This window comes from Carlito syrichta, unplaced genomic scaffold, assembly GCF_000164805.1.
Source record: "Carlito syrichta isolate Samal-C Ts95f unplaced genomic scaffold, Tarsius_syrichta-2.0.1 Scaffold313381, whole genome shotgun sequence".
NCBI classification, from domain to species: Eukaryota; Metazoa; Chordata; class Mammalia; order Primates; family Tarsiidae; genus Carlito; species Carlito syrichta.
The window spans coordinates 854,205-868,785 of record NW_007257477.1 but is presented as its reverse complement, the minus strand read 5'-3'; the positions used below and the strand labels follow the sequence as shown (position 1 = coordinate 868,785).

General features: G+C 40.0%; 1 protein-coding gene across 1 annotated transcript in view; it reads left to right on the top strand.

The window, feature by feature from the left end:
- PRKCH (protein kinase C eta) overlaps positions 1–14,581 on the top strand; it is a 236,760-nt gene that overhangs the window by 112,149 nt on the left and 110,030 nt on the right. Inside the window, exons 3-5 of the mRNA XM_008070387.2 lie at positions 6,621–6,771; positions 10,025–10,059; positions 14,405–14,493. Of these exons, the coding sequence (XP_008068578.1) occupies positions 6,621–6,771; positions 10,025–10,059; positions 14,405–14,493 (275 nt within the window). The remainder of the gene's footprint in view (positions 1–6,620; positions 6,772–10,024; positions 10,060–14,404; positions 14,494–14,581) is intronic.

Genomic DNA, 14,581 nt, shown 5'->3' with positions numbered 1-14,581 from the left:
GAAAACTGTAGAGGGATGAACCAGGTGCTGTTGTTGGAACCAAGGTCCCATTCTTCAAGGACCGAGAAGGAGGGGAGAGTTTGTACTTGGGAGTTTGTACAGATCCCAGGCATGACAAAGGTAAGAAGATGGCAGAGGAAGAGGGGAGGCCAGGATTCTCCTCTCATAATGATGTAATGAGAGGCTTTGCCCATGGCTCCACATGGAACTTTGGTGCTGTTTTGATGGCACCACACTGACGTTCTTTTCTGCTCACCCATCTGCCGGCAGAGTAGGCTAGAGCAATGGGTGAGCATGGGCTCAGCTTCCACGGGTGCTATGAGCCACGAGTCCCACCCAAGAGAATCATTCTAGGAACAAATTCTTTTCCTCTCTTCCTTGTGTCATCCCAGAAGTTATAGGTGTTTGTGTGGGCTGAGCATGCTCAGAGGGAGCCAAATCCCTGAGAAACGCTGTGTGTAGGAGCCTGTAGAGTCAGGGCTCATAATACAGCCAGTCTGATCACTCTGAGTTTGGAAATAGTCGCAAGTCATATTGTTAAACTCTTGGAAAGCACAGGAGATTCTGTCTCACTCAGTGCCATTTGAGAGGTTTTTGCTGCCATATTTAAGCACATAACCCTTTGCTGCATCCTTTGTTGCTGGAGCTGGTACCCATTCCCGGAACCCTTTCCCTGTCCTGGTCCACCAAGTTCTCCTTCCACTTCTCCAAACAACAGCTAATCTGGAAATCTCCCTTAATTAATTAGAGGGTGAGGTGTGCAATTCCTGTGATTCCTCCTGCAAACAGTGCCATTCCACTCACCCACTGGTGGTGTATACTTGTAAATACTCACATATGTTATATATTTGCTTAATGCATGTCCTGATCTTTCTCTGTTTGTGTGATTATTGTCTCAGCCAGGGTTCATCTGTGTTGACATTTGTATGGATCATTCTCTATGCAGATGGTTTGGTGATCAGAGAGTTGCTTATTCAGTGTGTTTGAGAATGTTAAGCAAAATTTTCTTGCTACCTTTTCTCATTATCTTTAAGGGATATAGGTTTGAGACTTAAACAGCATAATATTTTCTGGATTTTTCCTAACTAGTAACTTTTGGCTCACTCTAAGGTTTTCATGTTTGTTTTTCTCACAGTTGTTCCCTCCCACATGCAAAAATGATAAAATAAATATCTCAGGAAGAAGAAAAAAGATGTTTGATAGTATACTCGGTAAATCAGTAATAGCAAACATAGTCTGGCGTCTTGACTTCTGTCATTGGCTGCTTGACCTCACTTTGCCTTCCTGTTAGGTTCTGTTTCCTCACCAGAAAATGTATGACTTTCCAGGGATACCAGAAGAACTGATATGAATAAAGGACAGAGTGTAGCGTGGTGTGGAAGAGTCTAGTGACTGTTCTGGCACTAGCTAGCTAGATTAATCTAGGGCATGTTAACTTCTCTAGGTAATGACTTCCTAGGTATTCATTCTTCTTCTAGACAATTAGACAATTGAGTTAAAAATCCTATTTCTAGAATTCTATGGGAATGTGAATTAAGGGTTTTAACAACAATTACAACAGGTAACAGTTATTGCCTTCCAGGTACTTTTCTAGTTATGTTGTACTTTTTAACTCATTGAGTCCTCAAAATGGCCCTATGAGGAACATATTTTTCACATTCTATAGAGGAGGAAACGGAGGCACAGGATGTTAAACAACTTGCCCAAGGTCACCTAGCTTCTAAAGGGGAAAAGTAGTATTACACCCTGGGCTGAGATCCCACATCCTCAGCCACCGTGCTGTCTTGCCCGATGTTGTGTAGAAAGGCTGTTCAACCTCTTCCGCATAGCTGCTTCAAGACAAGCCAGAGATCTTAGTAAACCATCATGCTTTTGCTATAAGGCAAATTCAACTCAAAGGTTAAATTGTATTTTACACTGATTCAAAGTTATTTTCTTTTTGCATTCTATATCAGTTCTGGAAACTAAAAAGTGTCATGCCATACATTTTTACTCTCAGATTTAATTGGCTTATAATCATTTTGAAAATTAGGAGCTGTGATCCATGCTTTTACCCCACATGGGAATGTTTCAAAAGTCCTTTCAAATATATATTTCTGTGGCTGGCATACAAAACCTTAAATTCAGGGAGATAGAGCAGAAGACTTAAAGAGGGTGAGGCATTGACTATTTTTGAGATAAAGCTAAAACATTTTTGCAGAGGCTTCAGAGACAAAAGTGGCTCTGCCACAAAAGCCTCACGTGACCAACACAAGTTCCAGTTCTGCAGAACTTTTTGCAAATGAAAATTTGCCCTGGGGTGATGTGGTGACTCCTAGGCACTTGTGCATTCTAAAGTTCTCAAAAGGAGTGTGTGGGGTGCAGTCAGGTCTGAAGAGAGAATTTGGGTTCAGAATAGTTCATCTTCATTATATTTGACATAATGGCGCTGCACCCTGTCTTTTTTAAAACCAACTCCTGGTGAGGCAGATCCGGCTGGAGGCCTGCACCCCTCTGGAGACTGGAATGTGAATTTTCCTGCTGGGGCACAGAGCCAGCTTCTTATTTACTTAGAGGGCGTGGTCACCTCAGGGGCCAAACAGAAGTTGCAATGCAAGTTCTGGTACAAAGCATGTTCGGGTTGCCTGACATGTCTGGCTAAAAGTATTATCTGAGAGATTTCTCAAAGCTCTGGTTGATTTAAGGCACAGCAGATTCAATCTTTTTTTTTTTTTTTAAGTTCTTTTAACTCAGTCCTAAGTAAACAGGAGGCTGCTGCCAACACTGAAGAAATACCCCAGCATTCCGATGTGAAGTGTGCTTCAAGGCTGCAGGCTGGTGGGCAGCATGCAAGGGGAGAGCTCTTTCTTTTGTTTATGGTGTCAATCCACAGCACGGTGACAGTGAAAGTCAGTGGAAGCCATGGGGGCCCCAGTTTTTTGTTTGCTTTGTTCCCCTGAATTATTTATTTTTATTCACACATGATAACTGTACATATTTTCACAGTACACGTGATCATTTGATATATTCATATAAATCAAATAAGGGTCATTGGGATATCCATCACATCCCATATTTATCTTTTTTATACTAGAAACTATTAAACTTTTCTATTTTGAAATGTACAATCAATCAATATTAATTATAGTCGCCCTACTGATCTATTGAACACTAGGTCTTATTCTTTCTAAGTGTACATTTGTACTATTGTGGGGTTTCTTTTTTTGTTTTTTGTTTTTTTAGTCAGAGTCTCACTCTGTTACCCAGGCTGGAGTACAGTGTGCGTACTCATGGCCACCACAGCCTTGATCTCCTGGGCTCATGAGATTCTTCTGACTCAGCCTTCCAAGTGGCTTGGAGTACAGGTGCGCACCACCACGCTTGGCTGTCTTTTTTATTTATTGTAGAGATGATGTCCTGCCAAGTTGCCCAGGCTAGTCTCAAACCCCTGGGCTGGGGCAATTCTCCCAAAGTGCTGGGATTACAGGTGTGAGCCACTGCGCCTGGCTGTTTGTACTTATTGGTCAAACTTTTTTCACTCTCCACTTTCCTCCTCTTCCTGGTCTCTGGTAACCACCAGTCTACTCAAGAAATCTACATTTTTAACTCCCACATGTGATGAAAACTTGTGATTTTTGTCTTTTTGTTCTTGACTTATTACACTTAATGACCTCCAGTTCCATCAGTGGAATTAAAGGATTCTGATTTTTTTAATGGCTGTGTTGTGTGTATTTTTTTATGTGACTAGATGTCTTGCATATTCCCAAGTGTGTGAATGTTTGCACGTGTGTGCATTTGCTTTTTAAACAAAAAGAGCTCACTTGCAAAAGAATACAGAACAGGAGAAAGGTGGACCAGACACAGCCCCTAGGTTGCGCGTAAGGGAAGAGACAGGTGCACTTCCAGCTACAGTGGGAACAGAGGGTGGTAGTGTGTCACCTGGCTGCAGGATTCAGGGCAGGCCGCTATATCGCTAAAGCAGGTAGGTTGTGTCTGAATTAACTAGTTGGGAAAAAAGAGGGAAGGGCCAAAGGCAGGAGCCAAGACAGCAAGACATGCCTGGCATGGCAGACAGTTACAAGCAGATCTTCCCTAAATCCTCCAGTTATAAGGAATTGGCTGGAAAATTCATAGGTCATGCTACTGCTGTGGCAATAGCTGTTGAGGAAAAAAAAAAGAATTCAATTCATGAAATATTAAAAATGCAAGTGAGCTAGCCTTTTAACCAATCATCATAGTAGTAAGGGATTAAATAAGTAAGTTCTTGGTAATTAGGCCCCCAGGGAAAATTTAATTTGCATCTAGGTATGATAAGTGTTTATTATTTCAATACAAGTTTTGCTTTGGCCAGTACTGAGCAGAGTCTCCAGCTGGTGATAACATAGGCTAGATAGAGGGTGATCTCATTAGCCTAATTTTATCTTCTGCCAACAAGGGAACATTAAAGTCTGTTTACTTTGTGGTTACTAAATGACTTCTGGAAATATCATGGAAGAGAGCAGTATAGTACAGTCGCTTCTTTTCTTATGCGATTCTTATATGCAGTTGTAAGATCCTGTCAGGAATATTGATTATGACACTATCCCCATAGGGCTGAGGACAGGGTTGTGTTTTATCTTCTTAAGAGAGATGAGAAACCTGAGAATTTAAATAATTAGGCTGCTTGCCCAAGATTACACATACCTTCTAACAAAAACTGCAGCAGTTACAATTTTAACTCGGCTAGTCTCTGAAGATATTGAAGTGTTGGCCAAATTTTTTTTAATTAAAAAAAAAAAAAGGTTTTCTTTTTTGTTTTTGTTTTGTTTTTAAGAGAGAGGCTCATTATATTGCCCAGGCTGGTTTCGAACTCATGGCCCTTAACAGTCTTCCCATCTTGACCTCCCAAAGTGCTAGAATGACAGTTTTGAGCCTCTGCACCTTCCTGCACATTCGTTTTTTTGGTTTACATTTAGTTTTTTGCAATTTCTTGTGGAGACTCTGAGTTTTATTGTTAAAAAGAGTGTGTAGAACTTGAGATGGTTACAGTGTATATTCCTGCTTACTGGTATTTTTTATAGAAAAAAATTTCTAGAAGTTGAATTGCTGACTAAAAGGACATTGAAACTTTGACTAAATATTGTCAAATTGGTCTCCAAAAAATTATTTTTGAACTAGCTACATGTTTTGAATGCTGCAATGTACCTAGCTTTGTGCTTAAGTACTTTGTATATGTTAACCTGATTCATTCCTTGCAAAAACCCCAGGAGGAAGGCACCATTTTTTTTCTAGACAGGATCCCTAAGATTTGGCAAGAAATACAGAGTCCATGTGGCAAAGCCCGCACTGGAGCTCAGTTTATCCTTTTTCCAGCTGGATGGGGGCACCTATTTCACCCCACTCTTGTCAAAATAGGTGCTTTCGCAATCCTTTAAGTATTTGCCAACTTAGGAGGTAAAACGTGATGTGGCTTCTGGTTCTTATATGTCCATCTGGGGTAGGGCTGAATATCTTGGCGTGTTTATTGGCTGTTTGCACGTACAGTTTCATGAATTACCTGTTCACATCCTCTGCCCCATTTTTACTGGATTGTTTATCCTTTTTTTTCTTACTGATTCTACATATTATAAATAGTAACCCTTTGTCATGTGTTGCAAATCCCCTCTCCACCTGTTTGTTTCTTTCAACTTTCTGCTGTGTGTCTTTGCCAGATAGAACTTTCAGTTACTTAATTCGCACATCTGTGAGTCTTTTTTTGGCTTTAGAGTATTATTATCCTTATTCTATCCTAGGAGTGTAATATTTTTCTGTGTTTTCTTGTTTTTCTGTAATTTCCTCCTGAACATGAATCTAAGATTATCTTAGAAATCTTCTGTTTCTTCCAGGTTTTTAGATTTATTAGCAAATTAATTTTGCATGATTCCTTAAATTTTCTTTGCTTCAGTGATTAATTTAAAGCATTATTGAGGAAGTAAGCTGTATTTTACTTGTCACAAGTCACAGCAAACATTAGAAAAATTCTAGTGGAATTATTCAGAAGATGTAATGGTGCAATTTTCAGTCTTCAGATTAGGGGCCACTGTTTTAAAAACATGAGGTTAGAAAAGGAACTTTGCACCTATTCTAGGTTAATTTCTACCTATTCTAGGTTGACAGAGATGGTCCTATACCAATTGCTTTTGGGCAGGCCTGTCATAGTCGGTGTGTGGGCAGTTCCTCCTTCAGTTTGGGAGGATACCAGAATTAAAGGAGAAGCATGAGAAATGTTGTTTCACCAGCCAGCAGTTACAGCCCATAGATGGACCCGAGATCCCAGACAACTGTGGCTAGGAGACTGTGCTGAGGTCACATACTGTCGTGTCAGAGCCCTAGGAAACCCATGGTTGGTGTTGCAAGAGATTGGCCCAAAATGGCCAATTATAACCAAGCAGTGGGCATCTCAGGGGCTTCCATAGGTCTAACCTTGACACAGGTCTAACCTTGATAAATGAGAGTCCTAATAAGGTCTTTAGGAAAGCATGGTGATTTGGGGTGGGAGGTGATGTTTTGGATCTTGAAGAAAGAAAAAAATAAATAGTATTTGAACTATCAAACTTTCTCATACATTAGGTGCGGCTAGATTAATAACATGACGTTCTTGTTCCTTCCTTTTAAATATACAGCTACTCTCCAGAGAGACCGAATCTTCAAACATTTTACCAGGAAGCGCCAAAGGGCTATGCGAAGGCGAGTCCACCAGATCAATGGACACAAGTTTATGGCCACGTATCTGAGGCAGCCCACCTACTGCTCTCACTGCCGGGAGTTTATCTGGTAAGAGGCTTCCTGACAACTCTCCTCCCGGGGGCTTCTCTCTAACAGAGTCTTCCTCTGGTTATGTGTGACTTCAGGAGAAAGCATCGCAATCAAGAATTCTTTTAGGATCTAATTTTTGCCTCTTATTCTAATATATTAGCCCAGTATTTTTAATCCCCTTTGCAAACAAAACAAAACAAAATAAAAAACTAAATAATTTACAGATCCAAGTTTTAGATATTATTTCTTATTTTAAATCATCTCAGAAAAGATGTTAATGAATCATAGACTGGTCAAAAAGCATAAATCAGGGAAAGAAGCTAATCAGTCAGTAACTAGATCATCAATAAATCAGGTAATCAGTCCCTGGGGACAAAGGAAAAATCGACAGTATTGCTTTAAGAAGGCATGCATCACATGATGACTTATAGAAATTAGTGGTTGCAAGGAAACTAAGCACACAGTAATTATTTATTTATTTTGAGTTGGAGTCTCACTTTGTTGTCCAGGCAGGAGTTCAGTGGCACAATCACAGCTACTGTAGCCTTAACCTCCTAGGCTCAGGCCATTCTTCTGCCTCAGCCTCCAAGTAGCTGGGACTACAGGCGTGTGCCACCACTCCTGGCTAATTTATTTAGTTTATTATAGAGATGAGGTCTCACCATGTTGCCCAGGCTGCTCTTGAACTCCTGGACTTGGGCAATCCTCTTGCCTTGGCCTCCCAAAGCACTGGAATTACAGATGTGAGCCACCAGGCCCAGCAGCACACAGTCTTTTTAAGCCTCATGGTATGTAGCAGAAGGTCATAGCCTTTAGTGATCAGATACTATAATCGAATCCCTGACAAATGGGAACTAAGATAATTAAACATAGAAAAATTCTAGAGATTTGGGGCCGTATGTTACCAGACATACAGCTGAAGCTTAAGTCTCAGTGTCAGTGGCAAATCTACAGTGTAAAATAAATTTAAGCAATAGTTATCTTCAAAGAGAGCAACAGTAAGCATATTCCTTTGGAACAGAAGATAGAAATACCCCCTCACACACACCTGCATGCATGTACTACACACGCATCTCAGAAGGAGAAAGCAGTTTAGTAGCATGAAAGGAGATCTGTGTTTTTGTTGCAAGCTTCAATCATTTTGTATTATGAAGGCAGAAACCCTTGGTTCACAGTCATTTCTGAATATTCTGCTATGGCTTTGGATTTTATAACGAATTAGCAGTCAGAACCTAGAGTTAGTTAGTGTTTCTGACATTTTTAATCAAGAAGAGACCGTTGAAGCCCTAAATCAGCTGTTGATACAAAGCCTACAAATGTGTCATAACTATAATCTTTAGGAAAAAATGTCTATCGCTGTTTTGGAAGGGGTGGCAAATGAGCAGCTCTGGCATCTCTGAGCCCATGTTCCTTCTTTGCAGCAGTCTGCACACTCTGGGTGGCCACAGTCCTACTCTCTGGATCACTTAACCTGAAGATGCCTGCCCATTGCAGTGTATTTCATGTCACACCACTCTGTTTTCCTCTTTTATGTGACCTGCCTAGGCCCTGTAGGCATTTGTGGTGATGATCTCTGACCTCAACTAACATTCGTAATGGAGCCTTATTTGTTAACTTCACTGACTTATTTCCACCAAGGAACTCTTAACCACGTCCTCACAACTAGCCTTTAACTCTCTCAATGCACACACACTCTCTCTCTCACTTAAAATGTTGATGTATGTATTACATATATATGGTTAAGAGTATATACTCTGGCATTCAGTCTTATCACCAAGTGGACATATGACTTAGTCAGGTTATATAATCTCTCAGTGTCTCCTCATTTACAAAGTAGAGACAGCAATTTAATTTTACTTATACAACTCACTTTCATAGAGCACTTGAAGTGTCAGGCACGATGCTAAGCACTTTACATTATCAACTTGTTTTTATCCTCACAGTCACTCTGGGAAGTAGGTCCTGTTATCATCATTCCCTTTTATGGATGAGGAAACTGGCTGAAAGCGTCAGGCCATCTCACTTCAGAGTCTGTGTTCTTAATCATGCTATCATGTGTGATATCTCCTGTGGCTTTTTGTGAGGATTAAATGAGATTGTGTTTATCTGCCACTTGGCCCAGCACCTGGCACATCCCACGCACTTAGTTAATGTGGTCTTTGTTAATGAGAATAATATCCCTGTCGCCCGTAGAATGTATTAGGATATTAGGGCAGGACAGAGACGGAAGCTGTGTGCCTGATAGGCATATTGTGGTGGCAGCTCAGCGTCCTGTGGACTCTGAGGTGATGGGGCCACAGGGACGAGGGCAGGTGCTCTGAATCAGGCAACTGCCTAGGCTGATGTGTGCTTCTGTACATGTGTCTGTGTCTGTTTGCTTCAGCATCTGTACATCTTTGTATGTATATGAGAGATGATAGGTGGCAGAGTCACTCTTTAGGCTGAGACTCAACCATATGTAGAAATGAGAGTTCATTTCTATTGAGGACAGGTGATTACTGTAGAGGAAAGTGGGATGGGAATTGTTGTACCCACCCATCTGTATCATCTAGACCAAGCATGTCCAATCCATGACCTATGGGCTGCTTGTAGCCCAGGACAGCTAGTAATGCAGCCCCACAAAATTTTTTTTGACATCATGTGTGTTTTAGCATTTATTTTCTTCATGACCCCATGCGAAGTTCCATTTTTAGAGTTCACAATCACACCTTATTCATGACATCACTTTTGGGCAGGACAAACATTTGTGAACAGCTGTTTTCAATGATGAAGCACACGAAAAGCAAAATTCGAACACACATTCCTGACGAGCACCTTGAGAACTCACTAAGAATTGCAACCACTTCCATCAAACCAGACATTGATAGATTAGCTTTACAAAAACAAGGTCAAATTTCTCACTGGTTTTCTATAGTTCTCATTTTTCTAAACTTTATAATAAAAAAAAAATATATATATAAGAAGTCTTGTTATGTATATATAATAACTATATTATATAATTTATGTGCAGCCCAAGACAATTCCTCTTTACTCAGTGCAGCTCAGGGAAACCGAAGGATTGGATACTCCTGATCTAGAACATTCTAATCTGTCAGATTATATGTGTGTCTTATGGTAACAAACAAAGGCTCAAAAAACACATCATCTCTGCTTCTTCTCTGGAACTGTGTTTTTCATAAAGGAGTAGAAGATGAAACGTATTTTCCTTAAGGACTATAGGAGAGTTATTGCTGAAATATTTGACTGATGGTCATTTTCTTCTCCTTGACAGGGGAGTCTTTGGGAAACAGGGTTATCAATGCCAAGGTAAGAAAACATTTTAAAAACGCTGTTTAATCTTGTTCCTATATTAAAACAATGATTATACCAAGAGAAAACAGGATGCATTCCATTAATATTATGATAAATAACTGTAAGTCAAAGGAGACTCCTGTGTGGTCATAGCTATTTAGTTTGGGTTAGATTTTGGCTATATTTTAGACAGTATAGAGGGGATTTTTTATTTCTAAAGCGAGGATACCTAGTAGAGTTTCATTGTTCTAAAGTTCTATCTCTGCAATAGCATGAAAGGATTTAAAGGTAATGCCATTTTGTGAGTATACCTTTAAATTTTGAAGACAAACCTTGGTTGTTTACAGTCCCATTATCAATAGGGGTAAACAGTAGCCAATGCTGTTTTCTCCATACCTACTTAGGGAATAGAAACTATTATTTAAGTTTGTTGGGTTTTTTTTGAAATTTTCTAATTTTAAAGAAAAAAGTAAGCAATGTCCAAACTTAAGCTGTGAATGATCTTGAAAGTTATAACAGGCTACATTTATTTTACTTTTCACAATTCTAAGACAAAACCAATTGACTAGTGTTCCAGCAGAACTGGAATAAGATACAAAGGAAGGAGTGAAAGAAGAGCCCTTACCCAAGTGGTTTAGCTAGGCTGGATCAGGCTTGCCTTGTATTTGGGCCTCTTGTAACCTTTGACTTAAGTATCATCACATGGTATATATATGTAGTATCCATTTCCATATATAGATGATTGATAAAATAGCACTACCTATCCTAGAGTGGTTGCCTCCATGCAAATAAGGAAGTACCACCTCCTCTTCCGGAGAAGAAGGAAAGACATTATTTCCCTTGGTGAAGTGAATAAGACCTACTCTTGGATCTAACTTTGACTTAATATGTATATGCAATTTCATTAAGCTGTCAAAGTTAGGGAGAAAAGTGACAACAATAATTGACTTATGTGCTTTTAATCTCAGCCCCATATGAAAAGATAGTTTACAAGCCACAATCCATGCCTCCCTGGCCCAGGGGTATGCCCTGCAGTCCTCTCTGGCCCATCTTAGGCACATCAAGACAAGTTGAGAAGCTCGGATAGACAAGACTACAGTTTTGAATTTAAAATATGTGATTTATAATGTATCTTTGTTGTTATTTTATTTATTTTCCTCTTTGGCCTGTATTGCCAGGCTATTTGATAGCCTGATTTTTCCATGGGTCACCTGCTGTTTAGAGAACAGCAAAAAAATATTAGGAGACATGAAGACACCACTTTGTTGTCATCTTGCTAAGGGATATAAATGCCTGACTGGAGAGAGATATACCAGGCTAACAGTGATCAAAAGCAAACTAGGGTAGGTGTTTTGGACAAAACTGACTTCAGAGCAAGGAAAATTAGCAGGGAGAGAGAGAGAGGTGATAATAAAGAATCATTTTTCCAAGAAGACATCACTGTCTCGAACATGTATATACCCAACAACAGGCAATAAAATATATGAGACAAACTGATAGAACTTCAAGGAAATAGAGACATGTCTAATATTAGAGTTGGAGACTTCAGAGTCTCAGTAATTAATATATCTAGTAGGCAGAAAATCAGTAGAGATGTAGTTGGCCTAAACAACATTATTACAATTAGGTCAAATGAACATTTATAGAATACTGTACCCAATAACAGCAGATTCCACATTCTTCTCAACCTCATGAGGAACATTTATCAGCATACGAGGTCTGATACTTAAGTTCACAAACTCATCCTAGAAAACGTGCTACATACCTCATTACTGAATATCACTATGGTCACCTTAAAAATACTCCCCTTGGGAAGCTATGCACTGATGCCAGCACCTAGTCCCTCTGTCTAAGCAATTTTGGAACTCTTTTTCTGGAATGGCCATCAGAGCTGTTGTCTCAAGAATGTCAGAGTTTGAATTAGAGCAACGAACAAACATTAAATTTCTTGTTAAACTTGGCAAAGAGTGTAAGTGAAATCGGGGACATGTTAGTTCAAGTTTATGGGGATAATGCCATGAAGAAAACAGCAATGAATAAATGAATTAAGTATTTTTTTGAGGGGAGAGAAAGCGTCACTGATGCAGAGGTCAGGACGGCCAGTAACTAGCAGAACTGATGAAAATGTGGCAAAAATTAGTCGAGTTGTGTGTCAAAATCATCAGCTGACTGTGAAAAGCATAGCAGAACAAACATACATCGATAGAGAAACAGGAAAATCCTAACTGAAAATCTTGACATGAGAAAGGTGTGTGCTAAAATGGTCCCTAAGGAGCTCTTATATCATAAAAATGCACCAAGTCACACAGCACTGTCTGTGAGGGAGTTTTTTGTCAGTAAACAAATAACTGTACTGCAACACCCTCCCTACTCACCTGACCTGGCCCCCAGTGACTTTTTTCTTTACCCAAAGATAATGGAAATGTTGGAAAGAAGACTTTTTGATGACATTCAGGACATCAAGGATAATACGGCAACAGCTTTGAAGGCCATTCCAGAAAAATAGTTCCAAAATTGCTTTGACAGGTAGACTAGGTGCTGGTGCCGGTGCATAGCTTCCCAAGGGAAGCACTTCGAAGGTGACCATAGTGATATTCAGCAACGAGGTATGTAGCACTTTTTCTAGGATGAGTTGGTGAACTTAATTATCAGACCTCGGAGACCACATTCTGAGCCATAAAACACACCTTAACTAATTTACAAGAATGGAAATCCCAAAACATATCTTTTTGGAACACAATGAAATTAAGCTAGAAATTGATCATAGAAATATAGCTGGAAAACCCCTAAATATTTGAAGATTAAACAACATGTCATATGTAACACGGGTCAAAAAAGAAGACCCAGGAGATCATAAATATTTTGAACCAAATAGAAATGATAATATAGCTTATAAAAAATGTGTGATGCAGCAAATGCAGTGCTCAGATAAAAATGTATAGCATTAAGCACATATAGCAGAGAAAAAGAAAGAGCTAAAAACCCTAGGAAACTAGAGAAGGAAGAGAAATGTGGGCTTAAAGTGAGCATAAGAAAAAATAAAATAAGAGCAGAAATCAATGAAGTGGAAAACAGGAAGACAATAGAGAAAATTAATGGAACCAAATGTTGATTCTTTGAAAAGATCCATTAAATTGATAAGCCTTTAGCCAAGCTAACTGAGAAAAAACCAAATGCTTTAAAAAAATAAGGGCTTTCTGTATGAAGGATGGTTTTGAGATCCTGTCATATAAAAAGTTCTCTGTGCACTTTCAATGTGGTTCTCCTGAGAATTCAGTCTGATGAAAGCTAGATTTGTTTCAAGGTCTAATGTTATTTGCCAGCATGTCACCTGTCTTTATGTAGCTAATCCTAAAACCTTCCACATGTCTTGAAAGGTCTTAAAATGTGTATATTTCCCTACTGCGTCATCGCATGTGTTTATCCTTTAGTGACAAGCTCAATTCTGTCTGCACTATGTCAATTATCTAGATGAAAATGGAAAACAAAATGTTATTCAGCAAGTTCTAAATATTCAAACCATTGATTGAGCCACGCAGCAAACATTCGTTGAATGCCTCTGCTCGAGGCATCATGCAGGGGATTCTAGGGCTTTCCGAGACTGTGTGGGAATTTTGAAATGAAGGAGGCCGTCTAAGGATTGTGGGAGATCAGAGAAGGGACAGATGGTTTCTGTCTGGAAGGGGGACAGGTGTAGGGTATTTTCAGGGAAGAAACATTTTTCTCAGACTTCTGGCCACAAGCAGTTTTCCTCCCTTGGCCTTCCAAAGTGCTGGGATTACAGCCACCGTGCCTGACCAAGAGAGAAGTTTTTTGAGTTGGATCTTGCCCTAAACTTAAGACTTATTTAGTCAATAGGCAAAGAGGAGATCCTAGGGACATGGAAGGGCATGGATAGTGTGTAGGGAAGGTGAAGATGTGTTCCAGGAAGAGTAACCGGTGTCGTTTTTATTGGAACAAGCAGATCCCATAGAAGCAAGGTGACAGGTAGCTTGGGGCAGCCTCTGGAGAGCCTGAAACCTGACCAGGAAATGTAAACTCCATTGACTGGCAGTGAGACACCATTAAAGGTTTTCAATCATGGGACAGAGCTGACCGCCATGGGAAGAGTCCTCTGGGGGTGGGTGCAGGATAGAATTAAGGCAGGCAGGAGGAAATAAGCTCAGAGCTTGATGCTGGGTAGCTTGAGCCTAGTAGAGGTGAGTGTTAGGATGGTAGCAAAGGAAGCAGGAAGGATGGGGGCACCAGCTGCCCTCACGTCGGCAGACAAGGCTAGTCACACTGGCCTTGCTGACATTATTGTGGCTGGCTGGACTGTGAATCTCTGATGAGTGTATAATTACTGGATTTACTTTTCTAGTGTGCACCTGTGTCGTCCATAAACGCTGCCACCATCTAATTGTTACAGCCTGTACTTGCCAAAACAATATTAACAAAGTGGATTCGAAGGTAAGAGAGTAGCAGTTTGCTGATTAAGTGTGTGTGTTTTGTGTGTGTGTGTGTGTGTGTGTGTGTGTGTGTGTGTGTGTGTGTGTGT